The 21,035-nt window shown below is 47.2% G+C and overlaps 1 protein-coding gene across 2 annotated transcripts in view; it reads left to right on the top strand.

Moving 5' to 3' along the window:
- NUBP1 (NUBP iron-sulfur cluster assembly factor 1, cytosolic) overlaps positions 1-21,035 on the top strand; it is a 339,483-nt gene that overhangs the window by 274,447 nt on the left and 44,001 nt on the right. For both annotated transcript variants that reach the window (XM_069647833.1, XM_069647831.1), the window contains one exon: positions 4,231-4,333. In XM_069647833.1, coding sequence (XP_069503934.1) covers positions 4,231-4,333 — 103 coding nt within the window. The remainder of the gene's footprint in view (positions 1-4,230; positions 4,334-21,035) is intronic.

The raw sequence follows: 21,035 nt of genomic DNA, 5'->3' as shown, positions 1-21,035 counted from the left end.
GTCTGTAAGCTCTCGCTCTCTCTCCTAACCATTCCCTTACTGTGGCTACCACTTATCAGCCACCTGGTCAGATCTCCTCCCTCATCTCTGGGTGGGCAGACCTCTCTTCTTCCCTCCTGGTCTCGACCGATCACCTCCTCCTTCTTGGAGACTTAAACATCCACCTGGATGCTTCCTGTCCTTCCTCTGGACTCTTTCGCAACCTCAGCGACTTTCACTCTCTATCCTGACTCACTCTGCAGGGCACACCCTTGATGCTCTGATCTCTACAGACCTTCCCCTCGCTATCCCTCTCACCACTCCTCTCAACTGGGGTGATCACTTTCTCCTTTCCTCCCTGCTCACTCTCGCCACACCCCAGGCCAAGCCAACTCCAGCACTGCCACCTACCTTCTTGGTTATCTGACCCATGAAGCGTGTGTCAGTTGAGGCTTTCGCCGCCACTTTCTCTCCCTAGCCCCTCCCTTTGGCTAACTCACACCCTGACACAGCCCTCTCCATGCTCCACTCTGCTATATCCGATACTCTCGAAGTTCTTGCCCCTGTCATGAGGATCTGCTTGAAGCCCAAAGCCAAGTGCAACTCCTGGTACAACTCAGATCTTGCCACCCTTAAACGCAAGTGCAGGGTGGCTGAGAGGAAATGGCATGCTTCTGGTACATCCTCTGACAAAATGGCCTGCCGCCTGCTCCAAAGGCAATACCGGCTCTCTGTCCGCACCAAGAAGAGAGCCCACATCCAAGTCTGCTTCTCTGCGGCATCTAACAACTCGGCCGAACGCTTTAAAATTTGCAAGGAGCTGACCAATCCTGCTGCAATCTCTACCTCTACTGTCCCCTCCCAGGACCTTTGCACGGGCCTGACTTCTCATTTCATCTCTAAAACTCAGGACATCCTGTCCTCTCTCTCTCTTCCTTTCCCCCTGCCCCCTCTACTCCTTGCTCTTCCTCTGGCCCTTCTTCGGCCACCTCTCCTCCCTCCTTCTCTGCCTCTCCCCTCTTTTTCCCAGGCGAGGTTTTCAGACAAGTCCGATCTATGAAAGTCTCATCAAAACAGGTTCTCCCCTGTTCCTCCAAAACCATCAAGGACCACATTGACACCTTGGCCCATGCTCTGGCTGACTTCTGCAACCAATCCTTCGCCACAGGATTCTTCCCTTCCCCCCCTGAAGCACTCGCTTGTGCATCCTCTTCTTAAGAAACCCACTACTGACCCCTCTTGCCCGGCTAACTATCGCCCAATCTCTATCACGCCCCTCCTGGGGAAATTCCTGGAAGACTGGCCATCTCCCAGCTTAATCTTCACATTGAATCTGTTGGATGTCTCCATGACCATCAGTCTGGCTTCAGAGCTGCCAGAAGCACGGAAACTGCTCTCCTGAACATCTGTGAAGACCTGCTCTCCAACCTCGATTCCAACACCACCTGTGTCCTCATCTTACTTGATCTCTCTTCTGCCTTTGACACGGTCAGCCATGCCATCCTACTCAACTGTCTCTGTGATAACCTAGGTATCACTGATCGGGCACCTGGCTTGGCTGACCTCTTTCCTCTCTGATCGACCCTCCCAGGTCCAACTTGGGTCCTTCCTCTCCTCATTCTTCATCTCTAGCCACGGTGCTCCCCAGGGGTCTAACCTCTCTCCTTGGCTGTTCAACCAATACCCTGCACTCCTTGCCCACCGCATTGCCGCTCTCTTTCCCAACTTTCAGTGCTATGCAGATGACAATGAACTCATTTTCAGGCTGCCTTCGATCACTTCTTCTCCTTCTCTCATCTCTGATTGTCTGCTATCCAGGAGTGGTGTACCGCCAATGATCTCTGCCTTAATGCCAGTAAGACCGAGATTCTCCTCATCGGCACACCTGCTCACTCCTTTCCTGTCACTCTTTGGCCGGCCCTCTCTTGGCCCTCTTCTTGCTCCCATCCGTGAGGCTAAAAACATTGGGGTCATCTTCGACTCCACATGCTCCTTCTCTTCACATCTCTGACGTCTCTAAGAAGTCACAGCTGCACCTCGTCAGAGGTATTCCTCCTTTCCTTTCATTTACTTCCCCCAGAAGCTCACTTTCTCCAGAGCTCTTGTTCTCTTTAGGCTGGACTACTGCAACAGCCTCTTTTTAAATCTACCTGCTTCTACTCTCTGCCCTCTGCAACTCGTCCATAACAGGACTGCAAGACTTGTCCTTGGCCTCAAGCCCAGGGATCGTATCGCTCCAGGATTGAAATCTCTGCACTGGCTTCCAGTGGCTGCGAGGATTAAGTTCAAAACCCTCTGCATTGTCCACAAGGCCTTCTGGGGCCTGGGGCCTCAATACCTTAAACTCTCTTCCTAAATATCTTCCTTCTCGAGCACTTCGCTCATCCGCCTCCAACTCCCTCAGGGTCAGTCGCTTCTCCAAGCAACGAGTTGATGGTAGATCTTTCTTCGGCTGGGGCCTCCCTCTGGAAGAGCCTCCCTGAAACTTGAGGAGAATCATCTCCGGTTCCGGAAGCACCTCAAAACCTTCTTTTCTTCTGCTTTCACTCCTCTGCTCCCCTGCTAAACTCCTGGCTGAAACTGCACTGGTCACCTGGCTACCCTCTGATCTCGGGCCCAGGTCCTCTGCCCTGCCAGTTGTTGCACCCCTGCACTGCCTCCCTGACATTCCATGCACTTGGGGACTGTTTTCTGTATCCCTAAAGCCCCCTACCAGAACTTGACACCCGATGTCTGCACTTACCCTTACACTTGCCACCAGCTGGCCACACTTTTACTTTGCTTTATCCATTCATTTATATTGTCGTTCCCATGTACTGCACTGCTCCTTCCCCCCTGCACGTTCCCCTTCCGCCCTTCCGCTGCACTTGCGCGATCTCAATGTCACCTGGCCTAGTAAGATCGTTATCTCTGTCTTCCCTCTGTTCCCCTCCCTTGCCTCGTCGAGCCTTGAAACACTTCTGTATAGACGCATTATAAATGCCATATCATACCATTGACATACGGCACAGTGGGCTGTAGTTCAATTAATATCATGTTCTCTTCTTTTTCTTCCAGTTCTCTCCCAGGTTAATTCTCACGTGCACACAATTGTAATCAAAACACCATGCACGGGTGCGCTGTATTAGTGCTTCTATCAATTGCTTCTATGAAATGTGATCATGACTATCGTCCTGTATTTTAATGCTGTGACATATGCCCAACTTAATCAACTCACTTACATGATGCACCCCACTTCTGGTTCCTACAACACTTATTCTGGGATTCACTATTTGGGTGTAATATAAATGCTGATTCATTTTGTAATATGAGACAACATTGTTCACAGCCTTGAAAAAGACTGAGGATGGTCGAAACACGTGTTGGCTGATATTCTAATTAAAACAACCTCTGTGATCAACTTCATCAGATTGGATTAAATCCTTGCATACACACTTATTCATTGTGGAATATATTGCTGACTCAGCACCTACGTGACCAGGGTGCTACCCTGTTTCTGTATAACTCAGTCTAATGTGCTTCAGCGCATGATGTCAGGGACATCCTTTCTACTCCATTTATTAGATATGGTTTACAAATATTTTAGAAACTCTGCTGTACTTCTAACTAAAAAGCAAAGACACAGAACACAAGTGATATCTTTATCAGTAAGCCAACCTACATTTGGGACTATAAGACCATTTCAGTAGTTTACTTTGCCCATAACACAAAGCACAGCAATGGCAGATGCATTCTAAAGAAGTCCTAACGGATGCAATATTTTTAAAGCAATTTAGACATCCTAATTCTGTCTAATTCATTGAATGTTTTAGAATAAACTGCACAATCCCTGGCAGCCGTGATTTGTATTTTATTTGGCCACTTCTGTAAATAATAATAATAATAATAAATGTGCCTTTAAGATTCTATTAAACTTAATGGGCTCCAACAAACTCTTGAGTAGTATCCATGTTGCTTTGGTGTTCTCTTTACATTAAGATGGTTCACCTTTGACCACAACCTGTAGGTGCTAACTGATCACAAGGTATACCTTTTAGTGTTGGACAAAATGTCACATTCCAGCTTTCACAAAAGTTCATTTATAAAAATAAAAAAAAAGCTTGTGATGAAAACCTAGTGTACTTGAATTCCAAGAATATGCCCATCTTGAGTTTACTGTTTGGGTCATTTCATATATCTAGAACGCTATATGATCTGTTTTCTCAAGAAGTCTTCCCTCACACTGAAATAACTTGTTTTTGTTTGTTGCAGAATGAATCTCAAATCTTCCCTCCAACAACAGGTGGTGCAGAGAAGATGTGTCGGGATTTAGAAATTCCTCTTCTGGGAAAAGTGCCTCTAGATCCTCGAATAGGTATGCTTCATTTTGAACATGCTTCCCCCTGTATAGGTATGCACGCTCCCCAACAGTCAGCGGTTCTGTTTTGTGTTTAAATGGTTAAGTGGTCACAGGATTGGTTTATGTTTTGGCTTGTGGAGGCAAGACCAACTTCTGTCTCCGATCTGGTTTGCACGCTGCCCAAATGAAAAAATTCACTTGAACACTTCACCCTTGAAGACCAGGAAATAATCATAACGCCTGTGACACCCATTTAAAAGTTCTTAATTTTTGTGGTCAAGAAAGCTTTTTGTGTAATTCAGGAATAACCTGTATGGAAAGTCCTTTCAAGAGAGCACTTTAACTGTGTGAACTGCTAAAGTTGGGTGAAGTATATGAAATATTTCTGGTTGTTTCATGTCTTCCTTATAAAAGGATGTAACTTTTGATGGAGCAAGGCAGGAACTGTTTTCATCCATCTTTGATCATAGAGCATAGTATAGAATAACTTAAAGCTCAAGACTGGTGTCAAATGTTGCCTTTTTGGTTCTAGCATTCATGGGTCTAAAATGATGATTGTAACCTACTTGCTTACAACGTAAGTGAATATGTCTGCCTCAAAGTAGAACCCTACCTTTATCATATGATTAGTTCTGTTTCTTCACCACACAACTGGGCATCAAGATACTATACAATTAAATGGAAGAATATATTAAATTAAAGGGGTTGCAAATGTTCAATGTAAGAATAGGAGGCTTGAATGTCTTGCAGAAGCACTCTACTTTTGAGGTAGTCCGTTTTTCTGCCTGGAAGGTATTTCAGTTCATGAGGCTTCAGAAGACATAGTCCCTCATTGGGGAGGAAACAAAATTGTCAGAGGTAAAATGATGGGACATTTGTGGTAAAAGTTAAACAGATTAGATAACAGATTTTTAGTCCATACTTTGTTCCCACTTCATAACATAAATTAGAAACATTAAAGGAGCCACCAGGTTATAGTTTGCAGACCTACTACACATGAAGTAACTACCATAACTTGCAGTGGTGTTTGTAATGCCAACAGCGTGGTAGAAGGCACTGTAAAGAGCAGACTACTAAACGTTCTTTGTAGCCTATTTGTGTTGACACAAAGTTGTGGACTAAATGTTCAAAAATCAGACATGCACTGGCCTACACATGACTTTTTATTTAATTTGACAATGCATAAAAACAAATAATTATTAATGAGTTGATCAAATTAAGTAAATGCTGCAGCATTTAGTTTCAAACGGCTTTTATCAACTGTAAATGCTTTTCGTCTTTCCTTTGCAAAATTCCACTTATACCCTCCTTTGTTGTTTTTAAATTATTCTGTATCCAAACCTTCTCCAGCATTGGATCTTTCATGGATTCACATGCTTAGAATATTCCCCGTCGTCAGACTGGGACCCTCGGTACACATATATAGCCTTTTCCTATAGGAAAACTTCCGACACTTTTGTGTCCTATCTACGTCCTTTTAGGACCCCCCTACGCATGCTCCGTAGGCCGTCCCAGTATAAGAGGCCCGCCCCCGCGGCTCCCCTTCCGATTTCGGCCCCTCCAAAGTAGGAAGGGTTAAACTTATCACGCAAATACATTGCATTCCGGGGAGGTTGGCGGGCGCATGTGAATCCATGAAAGATACCAATGCTGGAGAAATGGAGTTACAGGTAAGAAACTATTCCCTTCCACACTGTTTTATACAAAAGAATCCATGTCAAAAGTGCTTACCCACAGGCAAGTGATTAATGTGGTGTTTGAAAAATCCTAAGCAACAATAAATATTGGCCAGTGTTAAAGGTTTTGTTAAAAAGCACAAAATGCCAACTGTGCGCTATGTAGGTATTATGATTCGATTGCCGGTCTTTACACCTATAGCAGGGCATATGTGCGAGTGCCGGCCATCCAAAAATGGCTGTTGTGCGTGGGAGATTCATCATGTATTTATTGAGGGACTCCTCTGTAGACCATGTCGTCTGCTAGAGTCTAGTCTACTGTGTGGCCAGGAATGTCCAGAGAGGTACAGATTGCTAGTGATAGGAGAGCCAACCATTGGAGTCTCCTTGCTGTCTGCCTTGCCTACACAGTTAAGCACATCAGCCAGGTCACCATCTTGCCAGCAAGGTAGGCAGGAAGGGGGGGCTCTGGTGCGCATAAGTGGAAAGCCAGAATGGTTAGCAAAAGAAAGCAGAGGGATAAGAGATGATGAAAGAAGCTACATATGTGAGTGAATAGAGGCTTGACCCTCTTGTGGCTGTTTGGGCTACAGGGGTTACTTTTCAGAAAATTGGCACCCTCATTGAGGACCTGCTGTACTCAGAGTATCCTTAGTCTTTCCAGCAAGAAACACTTTTGATTTCTGTGTATGTGCATTGTAAATGTCATCACCTCATAGATCTGCACCTGATTAAAACCACTGCAAATTGTATGACTGTATTTGGTTAGTACATGTCACCTGTGCTCTTGTGAAAGGACATGTAGATCTAAAACGGTCCTAAGTGAAAACCTAGTTTTCACTGGACCGAAAAAAATATTGATTTAGAATGACCGCTCTATGACAGTACAGAGCTGTCAGGTGAGTGCCTGTGTGAGTGTTTTTGTGAATGTATGTGTGTGGATTTGGTGTTGTGCGGGGAAGAGGGGTGGGTGGGGAAAGGGGGAATTTAGGGTATTGAAACCCCCCATTTAACATAAAAACCGGCGGGGGAAGGTGTCATCGTGGAGGGGCACGGGATGTCATATTGCCGCATTTAAAAGCCAACACAAAAAAGATGGTAACACTTTCTCAGATCCTTCAGGCACTCCAGCTCCAGGACTGGATGGTATCTCTGGACCTTCAGGATGCTTATTTCCATGTGCCAATCCATCTCAAACACAGGAAATACCTGAGGTTCGCAATTGGCGGCTCTCATTATCAATTTCGAGTTCTGCCATTTGGGCTGACCTCCGCCCCGAGGGTCTTCACCAAGCTAATGTCGGTAGTGGCTGCAAGTCCAAGGAGGGAAGGGATTCACGTCTACCCCTACCTGGACGATTGGCTGATCAGAGCTGTATCTCCGGAACAAGCTCAGATCCAGCTAGATTATGTCTGCCACTTCCTTCACAAACTGGGCTTCTCCCTCAATTTAAAGAAGTCACAGATGATACCATCACAGAGACTCCAGTTCATTGGAGCGGTCCTGGACACTTCCCTCGGAAAAGCCTCGCCACCAGAGGTGAGGGCTCAAGATATTCTGCAGATGGTCACCAAGTTTCAAAATGCCCAGCGTCTCCCAGCCTTTGACTTTTTGATGTTGCTAGGCCTCATGGCATCCTGCATCTTTCTTGTGCCAGAGGCTCGCCTGAGGATGAGATCTCTTCAGTGGGCACTAAGAACTCAGTGGTCGCAATTCTCAGGGAGAATGACAGATCTCCTTCAGGTTCCGGACAAGGTGGCTCAAGACCTTCAGTGGTGGGCCTGCCAGGAGAACATCTTGAAAGGAGAACTGTTTTGGCAACCATGGCCGGAGATAACAGTAGTCACAGATGCCTCACTCACGGGGTGGGGAGCCCATACCAACGACTTGACCATCAGCAGTCGTTGGTCTCCATCGGAGTCCAGACTACATATCAACCTGTTAGAGCTGAGAGCAATCAGACTAGCGCTGAAGGCTTTTCTGCCATCTGTACAAGGGAAAAATGTCCTGATAATGACGGACAACACAGTGGCCATGCACTACCTCAACAAAAGAGGAGGCGTAGGATCACTGCCTCTGTGCAGAGAGGTGATGCAGCTCTGGTTTTGGGCAATTCAAGAAGGAATCTCTCTATCGGCAGTTCACTTAGCCGGAGAGAAAAACTTGACAGCGGACACTCTGGAGCAGGCAGAGTACAGTCTCCACGAGTGGGAACAAGCTCAGGAAGTCCTTCAACAGATCTTCACCCTTTGGGGAACCCCTCAAGTGTATCTGTTCGCCACCAGCATCAACAGGAAGTGCGATCAATTTTGTTCAAGGGAATTTTCCCTGAGAGGAGCTCTAAGGGGCGCGTTCGTAGTGGACTGGGAGTTTCCACTTCTGTACACGTTTCCTCCAGTCCCTGTCATTCCTCAAATGATCAGGAGGTTGAGAAGGTTCCGGAAAGCCATGATCCTAATTGCCCCGGACTGGGCCAGGAGACCGTGGTACCCGGACCTTCTGGACATGTCCATCTGCCCTCCAATTCGTCTTTCACTCAAGGAGAATCTTCTCTCGCAGAAAGGAGGTCAGTTTCCCCATCCAGACATCAGAACCCTCAACCTTCACGCTTGGTATCTGAAAGTTTGAGATACAAGGATTGGAACCTCCCAGATGACGTCATGGAGGTGTTTCTTTCGGCAAGAAGGCCAGCAACAAAGACTTTATACCGCTGCCGTTGGAACACATTTTGCAGCTGGTGTAGAGTTAAGAATATCGACCCCTTTTCATGTGGCACACCAACAGTGTTATCTTTTCTACTCTATTTGGCAAATTCGGGCCTTCAGGTTGGCACTATCAAGGGCTATCTCGCAGCGCTATCGATCTTCAAGCGCACTGCAGAGGAACCATCGTATTTCAAGTTAACCTTAGTAATACAATTTCTGAAGGGATTAACCAATGTCCATTTTCCAAGACCATTCCAAGTTCCCTTATGGGACTTAAATTTAGTCTTAAATTTCCTGATGGGTACTCCTTTTGAACAACTCCACTCTTGTTCACTAAGGTTTCGCACCCTTAAAACTGTCTTATTAGTGGCATTGACATCTGCTAGGAGGGTGAGCGAATTACAGGCTCTATCTTGTAAACCCCCTCATACAATTTTTCATAAAGACAAAGTTGTCCTACAAGTGAAGCCTAATTTTCTCCCAAAGGTGGCTTCTGAATTCCACATCACTCAGAAGATTACCTTGCCTTCATTTTATCCCCCTCACCATCCGGGGAAAGAGGAAGAAAGGCTGCATAGGCTGGACCCAAGGCGGGCTTTGAGCTTTTATATCAGCAGACTTGCTAGGATTAGGCAAGCAGACCAACTGTTTGTAGGTTACTCAGGGCACAAATTGGGATTACCGATAACAAAGAAACCATTTCCAGATGGATTATTTTAGCCTTTCTGGAATGTTACAAACTGGCAGGGAAAGAGCCTCCTCAAAATCTTAGGGCTCATTCAACCAGGGGTATCGCTGCCTCTTCGGCCCTTCAGAGGGGTACCGATCCGAGACATATGTGCGGCTGCCACATGGTCGTCTGCACATACCTTCACAGGATTTTACAACCTGGATTCCTCCTCTAGCCAAGAGACTAGATTTGGCAGAGCTGTGTTGCACTCTGTTCACTTCTGAAGGAAAACATGGCAATTTTACTCCTCCAGTTACACACCACTGCTATGGGAGTCTATCAGGTTAAGGAATACGTCGGAGGACACAATCCCTTCAAAGAACAAGTTACTTCTTACCTGGTAACATTCTTTCGATGGGATGTTCCTCCGACGTATTCCTTATCGCCCCTCCCATCCATCCCCTCAGTAAAACTTCCCTTGTGGTTACAGCTTGCGCTCCTTCTGGTTCACTAACCAATTCATGTAAAACAACTGTTAATGTCAAAACGGAACTGAACAACGGACGCTGCGTGAGTCTATTTATACGCATGATGACGTCGGCGCCGATACGGAGGTTGTCGAGGGACATCGGCTCGAGGGACATCGACGCGCAGCGCCCTCTACTGAAAAAAAAATTCCGAGGCCAGCATGCTGGAGATAAACAATCAAGATAAGGAATACTTTGGAGGAACATCCCATCGAAAGAACGTTACCAGGTAAGAAGTAACTTGTTCATCTCTAGGATAGATGTAAAGATATGGTTGTTTTCATCCAAATAAATTTGACCTAAATAGGAAAGAAACTTTCATGGAGGCAGATTCTAGTACAGTGCTTTAGTGATATTAGTTTAAATCAGGTTATGGATGTGTGAGTACCTTGAAATGTGCTCAAGATGTTCCTATGAGTTGTGGAGGCTACTAGACCAGATAGTCACAGTGAATTCCCTCCAGCTGAAAGCAGAGCAGTTACCTGGTAGTGTTGAGCATGCTGACAGAACTGTTAGAGCCAAGTTTGGCCATCTGCAGAAACAATGCTGGAAAACACAGAAAGAAGAGTTAAAGTAGGTTATATGGAGGATCTCTCCACTAACCCCCACCCAAGCCAAAACCACATTGGCCACTGAAAGAGAGGTGAGAAAGTGTCCTGTCTGAATGTGCAGTGTGAGAAGATGGTTTGGTGATCCTGATATTCTTCTTTGTACGTAGCAAATCATGCATACTATAATACTGAGTCGTTTTATGCAGCAGTCAGTGTTTAAGCTGCCTGGAAGCATGAACATTGTGAGTCGAAATATGCCATATCCTTAGATGGTGGTAAACCATTCATGGATCAGCTATTCAGACAATTTGTTATATGGCCTATTCCTGTTTGAGCGAGAGTGGAACACGTTGATAAATTGATGCAGCAAAAGTAAAATGCCAAGGATGTGGCCTTTACTTACACGGAAAATGACTTACACAATTAAGACATAGCCCATCATAGGTGGGAGATAATCTGACCATTTCTGTCCCCTTTATGTAGAGGCTGCATCGCACTGAAGCGCCCCTTCAGTCACAGAAAAAATGGCAATACGAAGTGATAGGATGGAAATATTGTGCAGTAAAAAGAAGCATCATAGAGCTAAATGTTAAATAAAGTTTAATAGCAGATAGCATTATTAACTATAAGATCATAAATTAAAGCTTTAAAAATTAAAACTTAACCTTGAAATAATATGACTTAAACATGTGAGATTGTGCAGTGGCAAGTAAGCTAGATAGATTTAACACATATTTGATGGAGACTAGAGTATGGTTACAAATACAGTATAAATTAAAGCAATACCCCAGAATAGGAGCCTACCTTCTCCTTTGTGAAGTGTCAGGGCTCAGAAATGAGAGGCGAACTGTGAGAAACCTGAGGGTATCCTCACTCCTACTCCCCATGTATTCTCTTCTCGGGTGGCAAGGGAAAGACCTTCACTTTTGGATCCCTGGGGTTGGAGAAGCGAGTGTCAGGGGTCAGAAATGAGAGGCGAACTGTCAGAAACCTGAGGGTATCCTCACTCCTACTCCCCATGTATTCTCTTCTCGGGTGGCCAGGGAAAGGCCTTCACTTTTGGATCCCTGGGGTTGGAGAAGCAAGGGAGGGTCTTTGGGGATTGGGGAACCCACAGGTGAGACATGGTATCCCCTTTATCTATTGAAAACCAACGTAACCCTCCCCCGGCCTTTATGGGCTATTGTCAAACAGCAACCCTCGTTTTCTCACATATTTTCTATGAGAGTACTGAGACGAGGAAGAAGCGACTAGGAGCAGTGAACACCTGTAACTCCACACTGGTACTGTGACGAGGTATGTGCCTGCAGACTACAGTGAAGGTCAGGCATGTCACTCTAATTATAGTCCGGCAAGTTCAATTTAGAGTTCACACCTGCAACCTGTCAAGTGGTTGCAGGTGTATAAGATGAGACCAAGAGAGTAGCAAAGAGACCAACAGGATGGCCTGCATGGGAGAGTCCAACAGGGAGGCTTGCATGGGAGAGACCAGTAGGGGACCCTGCTCGTGAGGAGGCAGCCATGATGGGTCCTGCAGAGATGCCAGGATGCCGGCAGACCTGTGGAGCCCAGGAGAAGTTGGGTTGCTGGAATTCTTTAGGTGTGTGAGCCTCTGTGGTCCAGGAAACGCAGCAGGAGCTGCGAGCAAGGGAAGTGAAAGGAAACTGCCATTGGCGTCAGCGGAAGCGGAGCTGCCGGCGATTCCAGAGAGCCAGTGAAGCAGGAGGAGTCCAGAGCAGCTACCCGACAGGACCGCCTGAGACCGATGATTGAAAGGGACCATCACTCGCAACTGGGGCGCTCCGAAGGGGCTGGATGTAAGCAGAATGAATGCAGAGTGAGCCAAAAAGCATGTACAGCATGCACAGAGCGGGAACAAACCCAAAGTCAGAGGTGGCCTGGAAATTAAGCTGCAAAGTAAATATTCATGGAAAAAGTATTTAAATACCCAACTATATGAAAACTTTGAGAGCAAAGCTACGAACTAATGAAAAGTAAATGGAAAGCACCCATTTGAAAGCAACATACAAAATAACAGCAAAAGCGTGAAAGAGCATGACAGAAAGGTGGGACATTATTAAACCCACCACAGAGTGAACTTTGTGAATAAATACAGTGCAGCAAGGCCCAAAACCGGCATAGGATGTGTGACACATTGTGGCAAAGCCAAGAGGCCATTAAGAAGAAGCTAAGTGCATGTGAATCTGTACACATGACCAAGGAACTCTCCAATTGTGAAAGATAAAGACATTGTGAAACAAACCAAGCAAGAGCACTGTGAATGAACTTTTAATGCAATCCAGAAGGAGTGTCAAGTTGACCTGGAGTTTTGTTAAAAATTGAACGACTGAGGCCAGTATAAGTTACCATGTTGAAGTCTTGTGGAATGGAATGCCGAGACTTGATGAACTGCAATGCTGTCTTGAGGACAAAGCCCCAAGACCCTTTTCTTTTGATTTCTGTTGCCTTAAGCTTGGGGAAGGGAACCCTGAGGATTCTACAGAACTTTATTGCCTAGAACCTGGGGAAAAGGAACCTCAAGGATTTGTGGAACTTTCTTGAACTTGGAGGAAGGGGAGCTGAAGAGGAGGCTAGGAGCTGGCAGAAGCTCAGAACTTTGTGTCCATCACAATATATTTTATTTTTTACATCCCTAAACATTGTTTAGCTTTAGCTGTGAGGGCAAGGACAGGTTTTGGACACAGACTTTTAAGTTGAACGTTCAGACTCAGACTTTCCTTAGTTTCATTCAGGTAGGGAAATCCCACCTTACCATAGGGCAAGTTAGGCCTTCAACCATCCTGACATCGATTTAATAAAGCATTTTATTTATTTATTTTAATTTGTTTTTATTGTTTACAATCTTAACAATGCGATAACACCCTCCCCGCCCTCCCTCCCCTTTCCCAACTGTCTGGACCATAACGTGCTGCACCACAGGTTCCATCTCCGTGATTATTGTGAGTCATTTGTGTCATCGCCAGAGGAGCCTTCTGCCTTGGGGCTGAACAACGTAACTATTAATGCCACCCATTGAAATAGGTCATCCGAGGTGTCCTGTCTTTGTTGAATCTGAGCCGTCTCCCAGGCGGCCGTTTCGGCATTCGTCCATTTGCGTAGGTCTTCCCACCACGTTGACAAGCATGGGGCCTGAGGGCGTTTCCAGTTCATAGCAATACGTCTCTTGGCGAGTATATACATTAGGTCTTTTAGTCTATTTAATGGTCTATTCTTCTTATTTCTGGGGTATCTTCCAAGGATGCATGCTTTTGGCGTGTGTACCTCCAAGGTGACGTCCGCCTCAGCCGCCCTGGCTTTGACTTGTGCCCAGAAGGTCTGTATGGTGGGGCATCCCCAAAACATGTGTGTCATCCCTGCTTGGGGTTCTTTGCATTTGGGGCATCCAGTATTCTCGGCACCGCTAAATCTGGAGATGATGTCCGGTATGAGGTACACTCTGTTTGTGATATAGAATTGAATGAGCTGGAACCTAGTGTTTCTAGATACCTTCTTGTGTTATTTCATGATGTCCTCCCACTCCTTGTCTTCAAGCTGCTAGCCAAATTCCTGTTCCCACTTTCCCCTACACTTAAGGTTTTGGTGGGTGGTGCTGTCGAGCAATATTTCATATATTCTGGAGGTCTCGTGGCCTCCCTCCGCCGCCCCCAGCAGGCCCTCAATGCTCTTGTGTCCGGTATCCCAGGTCTCCACCGTGGGCCAACGGGCCGCTAGTCTTTTCACCACTGCGCTGTGCAGTAGGAATTGACCCGTGTGGATCCCTGAGGCTTCATGTAGCTCAGTGAAATTCATGATTCCCTTGTCATCCACCAGGTCGCCTAGGGTGGCGACACCACTTGTTTCCCATATGCCTCTTAGTATCCTGTGGCTTCCCGGCCTGTTAGTCATAATGGCAACTATCGGGATCTGTGGAGAGTAGGGATCTGGTAGTTTTGTGCCCTTGCAGGCTCGTTTCCATATCTGGGACCCTAAATGGATCAAGTACGAGTGTGGGTGTATAGCTACCGGTGCAGTCCATAGCAGGTCTCTTAGTAGCAATTGGTTGACTCCTGGCTGCAGCAGGCGGGTTTCTGTTGAGGGCTCGTCGGCCATCCATTGTATCACATGCTTCAATTGTCCAGCTAGGTAGTACAGTTCGAAATTAGGAACCCTGAGGCCACCTTTGTCATAGGGTCGCTGCATTGTGTCCAGGGGGACTCTGCGCCGTCCATCTTGCCACAGAAATGTCCTGCACAGCTTGTGCAATTCATTGAAGAATAGTTGTGGTATTTTATATGGTACGTTGGTGAAGAAGTAGAGAAGTCTGGGCAATGCCACCATTTTTAGTAGTCCCACTCTGCCCGCCACCGAGAGCGGCAACTTGCTCCAGAACTCCATTGATTTGGCCAGCCCTTCTTTTGCCCTGACTGTGTTGAGAGCGTGCTCTCTCTTGGGGTCTCTGTGTACTCTAATGCCTAGGTACTTAAAGGAGGAGGGTTCCCATTGTAGGGCTAGTATTGGGAGGGCTGCTGCCTCTCTCTTGCTCAAGGCGGCTAGGGGGTATAGGCAGGATTTGTTCTGATTGATCTGAATCCCTGTATATCTGTGGAATCTTTCTACGGTTTCTAATATGTAAGGCAATATGTGCACAGGATTTGTTAAATAGAGGAGCTTGTCGTCAGCGTACACAGAGATCAGGTGATTCACCCCATCCACCACTATGCCCCCGTCTCCGTATTCTTGTCTAAGGTATGCTGCCACTGGTTCTATAGCCAGGATGTATAGCATGGGTGATAGGGGCATCCCTGCCTAGTTCCTCTGGTTAGCCTCCATTTGTCTGAGAAGGTGTTGTTGGTGCGTACTCTGGCCTCAGGGTTAGTGTAGATGAGTGTGACCCACCTGGTGAAGCTAGGCCCTATGCCCATCTTGGACATGGTAGCCAGAAGCCATTTCCAGCGCACCGAGTCGAATGCTTTGGTGGCGTCCAGGGACGCCACTGCGCATTCCGTCTGTCTATCTTCAGTGCTGTAAATGACATGGTGCAGTCTATGTAGATTTTCGGTGATGGTTCTGCTGGGCAGGTATGCAGTTTGGTCCTGATGGATCAGGGTCGGGATGGCTTTACGCATCCTCGTGGCTAATATTGCCGTTAGTATCTTGCTGTCTGTATTTAGTAAGGACAAGGGTCTATCTGCTATCTTTGCTGGGTTTTAAGAGTGGTATAATGACCGCATCCCTCGTGGTGTCAGGGAGTTGGCCTACATCATATGCCTCGTTGAACACCTGGGAGAGTAACGGAGCTAGTACTTCCTCATAGGCCTTGTAGAACTCGCCTGGGAGTCCATCCGGCCCCCGGCGCTTTCCCAGAGGGAAGTGTTCTAATGACAACTGCTACCTCCTCAGGGGTTACCGGCCCTTCCAGGGACTCTGCTACGTGTTCCTCAAGGTGTGGTAATATAATGATGTCTAGTACATCCTCTATTTCTGTGTCTGTTGGCGGCGAGGTGTCCGTGTAGAGGGCCTGGTAATACTCGGCGAATGCATGGTTTATGGCGGCTTGTGAGTGCGTGTCAGTGCCATTGGCATCGCGGATACGGCAGATGGGTGTTCTGGGGGCTTCTCGTTTGTAAAGCCACGCAAGCAGCTTGCCCGGTTTATCACCGAGCGCGTGGCTTTTTTCGGTATATTTGGCGTAGCTGAGCTTTCCGAGGGCCTCCCAGTGTTGTAAGCAGGCCTGCTTTAGTTCAACTATTCTGCCTATGTGGGCTGGGTCTGAGGAGGCTATGGATTCTAATTGCTTCAGTTCTTCTTCGGTGCTTGCTAGCTTTGCCGTGCTGGATTTTTGGGCTCCCCCTGTGGTGGCTATCATTTCGCCTCTGATCACTACTTTGTATGCTTCCCATGCCGTGCTGACGTGCTGGACACTATCCATGTTCGTCTGCCAGTAGTTTGTCGTACATTGTTGGATCTGCTCTCGGAATGCCTTGTCTAACAGTGCTTAGCTTCTAAGTCTCCAAGTGGGTATAGGGGGTCTGGGAGCCGTTATTGTCCATGAGGAAACTATGGGGGAATGATCCGATAGCACTCTAGCCAAGTATTGTGTATCCTCGAATGTATCTAAGTGTTCCTCGCTCACCAGTAAGCTGTCGATTCTAGTGTGTACTGCGTGTGGAGGTGAGTAAAAGGAATAGGCTCTGCCCTCTGGGTGCTGGGCCCTCCAGAGGTCTCGCAGGGCGTATTGTTGTAAGAGGGCATTCAATATTTTAGCGGGAGGGGAGGGGCGAGTGTGTTTGCTGTCCGATCTGTCCATGCGTGGGTCTAGGGTGCAGTTGTGGTCCCCTCCCCATATCAGCATGCCGTCTCTACTTGGACTGAGCCGGGTGTACAAAGCTCGGAAAAATACTGTCGTGGTTGGGGGCATATGTGTTCACTAGGCAGAGTTCTCTGCCTTCGATGGTGCCTCTTAACAAGGCCATTCTACCTTCGTTATCGATGTTTGTGTGTGTCAGGTTGATGGGGATGGAGGGGGCGATCCATATCAGTACTCCACGTGCGTAGTTGGAGTACGTGGTGCCTATCGGGGTCCCCCTCCAGTTTTTAGCCAATGCTGCTAGCTTTTGTGCGTTCAGATGAGTCTCCTGTAATAAGGCAATTCGTATCTTGTGGCGTTTAAGGAAAGTGTGGACTCTGTGCTGTTTAATGTAACTGTTCAGGCCCCTGACATTCCAGGACATGACTTTGACTGTGTTATTCATGAATGTGGCGTGTGTATGGGTATATGGGCTGGCTGTATGGTGGCACCGCCCTCTGGTCTATCCCCATGCGGCACTGTGGCCTGTTCTGGCATGTTCCTCTGCTGACTCTAGATCGATCTAATAGTCTGTGGTGCTCAAGGTGGTCCTGGATTTCCCCTTTAACTAACTGAATCGGGATTTCAACAAACGGGTTTCCTTCCCTCTGAACTGTAAACTTGGCGTTAACCATTAACAAAACTGGTCTAGCGGGGTTCCCCCCCGTTCTGACTTTCCTGTTTCCGCTCCATTCAATCTACGGTCTCTTGTTGCCCTATGGGCGGGTGAATTACCCTAAGAGATTCGGGGTGCGGGACAACCCTCCTCGGTAGTGTCTTGTTGCAGAGCTCGGCCAGCTCCAAGACGCTCAATGGTGCCACAATCTGCAAATTTGGGTTTCTTCATATGCTGTCTCAGAAGTTGGTTTTCATTTGGTTTTCCTGGGGGTGCCATTTTCTCGTGTTTTGCGTTGCCTTCCTTCTATGTCGGGGATCTGCTCCCTGTCCATCCATTCATTTACTACTTCAGGTGTATCGAAGAGGTACGTTCTATTGTTCCGAATGACCTTTAGTCTTGCCAGGTACAGCAGCATGTATCGCAAGCCCGCATCTTTCAGTCTGGCCTTCATGTGGGCGTATTGGGCTCTGCTTCTTTGGACCAGGAGGGTGTAGTCCGGGTAGATTGCAATTTTAGCAGATTCTATTTCTATGCGGCCGCCAGTTCGTGAGTGGGCTAGGATCGTCTCTCTATCTTTGTAATTGAGGACTTTGGCAATATCGGCCTTGGTGGATTCCCTGGTGGTGGGCGCTTAGTGAGGGATCGATGCGCCCTTTCAATTGTGAACCCCTGAGATAATTTTCCTGCTCCGACTTCCTGCAGCAGCAGGTTCTCCACAAAGTTTGTGGGGTCGTTTCCTTCAGTTCCCTACGGTAGTCCGATAATTCTGATGTTGTTAGGGCGCGCCCGCCCTTCCGCCTCATCTGCCCTGTCTTCAAGGTTCTTTACTTTTTGGGCTAAGGCATCTACCTCTTTCAAGAGGTGGGTTTTGGCTTCCGTGTTTTCCTTTACCTGAGACTCTAGTGCTTCTGTTCTGCCTGGAATAGAGCGCACGTCTTGTCTTAGCAGGTTTAAATCGATGGCCACGGCGTCTATTTTGCCCTCCATGTTTTTTTGTAGCGCCAATATGGCTTCTAGTAGTTGTGAGTTTGCGGGTTCGGGGGGCCCCTCCCCAGCCGCAGCCGAGGTTGTGGTCGTGGCGTCTGGTTTGGTGACGCCCGTGGCTGCAAAGGTCTCCATTGTTGTCTGCCTTTGCTTGTTCCTGGCGCCTTTTACGGACATCCCTCTGTGTGCTGGCAAGCCCGCCTCGTCCCAGTTGCAGTGGTTGCCGGCAATCCTACAGTTTGGGTACGGTTACGTGTACCGTGGCTCAGCTTGCGTGGCTGAACTATCATGGTAATCTACATATGGGCTATAGCGATTTTCTTGTTGGGTTTTTGTGAGGGGTTGTGGACTGTATGAGCTTTAGATGGTCATGCTCTTTACGTTGCCCCAGAGCATGTGGCAATGCAGTTCAGTTTGTGTATGTGCTCCGTGGCACGTTGTGCGTGGCAGCTCAATTGCGGTGGTTTTTATGAGGCACTAGCAGGCGGCGTACATAGAATGTAAGGCCCAAGAGTGGGTTGGCAGTCTGGGCGGGCCCCTGTTGTCCTGTGCTTGAATCTCTGTCGCAAGGCTTGCGACCAGCCCTGTGGCTATTAAGCTGTCCTATAATGGGGCCCGATCCTTTCTTAAGGCTATAACCTTGGGCCTTCTCGGTCTGCTTAGCGGAATGCTGCGAGATCTTTAGCCGCTCCGTGCTGGTTTCGTGTGTGGGTCTTAGCGAGGGGGTGGGATGCGTTTTCTATGTCCTCCCCAGCCCCCCCTTTCCCTCCATACCTCTTAGTGCGGTGCCGCTCACGGGCGCACCCGATCTCTGGGTTCCGGCCTCTCTGCGTGTGCTTCCGCAGTATCTCCGCCTCCGACGGTGCTGTAGGTCCCGCGCCGGGGAGACTCTCGGATGCCGGTGTCACGTCGCTGGTTGCTGCGCAGTGTGCCCGTCAGTCGGCGGGGTCCGCTGGCAGGCTCCTGTCGGCTGTTCTCTTATCGGCTGTCAGCAGGCAGCCGCCATTTTCGGACTCGTGTGTTCACCCTTCGCCACAGTGTTTCTCCTCTATGGAGGCACGCGCAGGTCCCAGGCTGCCGTCGGAGGGACAGCAAGCAATTCTGAGTTGGACCGTGGGTTATTATATTTTCCTTAGGTTAAGGTGCAGATTGATGGCAGTATGTTGGGCGCATCGGCGGAGCTGAGACGAAGCACGGCTTTCTCACATGGCGGTTGGCCACGCCCCCCAATAAAGCATTTTATTTTGAACTTTAAGTCTGTTGTCTTGCTTCTTGATGCCTTCACAGAACACAAAGTTCTAAGGTTCTCACTGTCAGACATTTATTAAACAGAAATGGGTTGGATAAATGTCTCTCTAACCATATCCTAAAGAAGGATTTCCCTGCCTAGGAAACTAAAACTAAATATCAGTCTGTGTCAAGTCATTATAAACTTGGAAACTGTTCTTGTGTCCAGAGCATTCTACTCTGACCCTCACACGAGAAACAAACAACTTAGAGCCTGATACACAGAACATTTTCCTATGGGATTGCTCCAATATAAAACACGTCTGTGAATCAGGCCCTTAGGGTGCAAGGAAATGTCTGACTTATGTTTAATAAATAGTGTTCATAATCAAAATATAAAGATAAATCCAACAAAAAGTGTTTTCCAAAGAGAAAACCATTGGATCCACAGGGTTGTTCCCCTGCCGTGCATGTTTAGGTAGGATGGCAAAAGTGTTCCTTTTGAACAACAGTTTCTTGGTATCACAAAAGTGTCTCTTCATCCAACAGTTCCTTTGACCCTTTATACTAGATTTGGAAAGTTCCTGCTCAAACAATATATTCCATGACATTCAAGACTTCCTTGGTTTCTTTGTACCGGATTCACAAAGTTCTTAAAATAAATTCCACAATAAGCTTTCTTTATCTGCGCTTGTATTTTGACGGATTGCCGGGCATACTTCTTTACCAGGAATCCTCTAATGGGCTCTTCAGATCCCGTGGTATACTCCCCTGCCAGGTATCTTCCTGAAATGTTAAGAGTTCTTGTACAGTTTCAAATGCCTGGTACATTTGGCTGCCAGGACCTTGTTTATAAACTTCTTATATCCCCTGGTATACTCCCTGCCAGGTATCATGCCACAAGGCTAGTGTCTTTGTGCAACTTTAATGGATTGCCTTGTGTACTCCTCTTGCCAGTAATCCTTCCTTGGGGTTTTACAGATCCCCTGGTATACTTCCCTGCCAGGTAACTTCCCCCACCAAATGTCAACTGCCTGGTGTATTCCTTTTGCCAGGACTTCATATTTGTTTCACTGTTCTTTTTTTCAATGTTACAGCCGCATCAACTTTGTTGTGTTCAATATGTTTACTTAGGAAAACACTTGCTCCAGCTTTCCCCCACATTGACATCTCATGCATAGGTATTTGTTCAAGTTTTGTTGCTGTATATTCAAATATTCTTCTCATTGGGCGCTGATTTAACATTGGTTTTTGTCTGTATTTAAACCGCTTTTGAGCATTGTCCATAATCGCAATCTCACATAATTAATTCACTTGATTGCATGTGTGTTGGTACGCCCCGGGTCCCTAATGACTCTGGGCAGACTCATCGGCAGTTCGTAGCGTCTGACTTGTGGCGTGCCTCTGCACTG

This window comes from Ambystoma mexicanum, chromosome 2q (assembly GCF_040938575.1).
Source record: "Ambystoma mexicanum isolate Mex_15411 chromosome 2q, UKY_AmexF1_1, whole genome shotgun sequence".
In the NCBI taxonomy this organism is placed as follows: domain Eukaryota; kingdom Metazoa; phylum Chordata; class Amphibia; order Caudata; family Ambystomatidae; genus Ambystoma; species Ambystoma mexicanum.
Note: the sequence above shows the minus strand (reverse complement) of the source record. Positions and strands in the feature narration are given on the sequence as shown.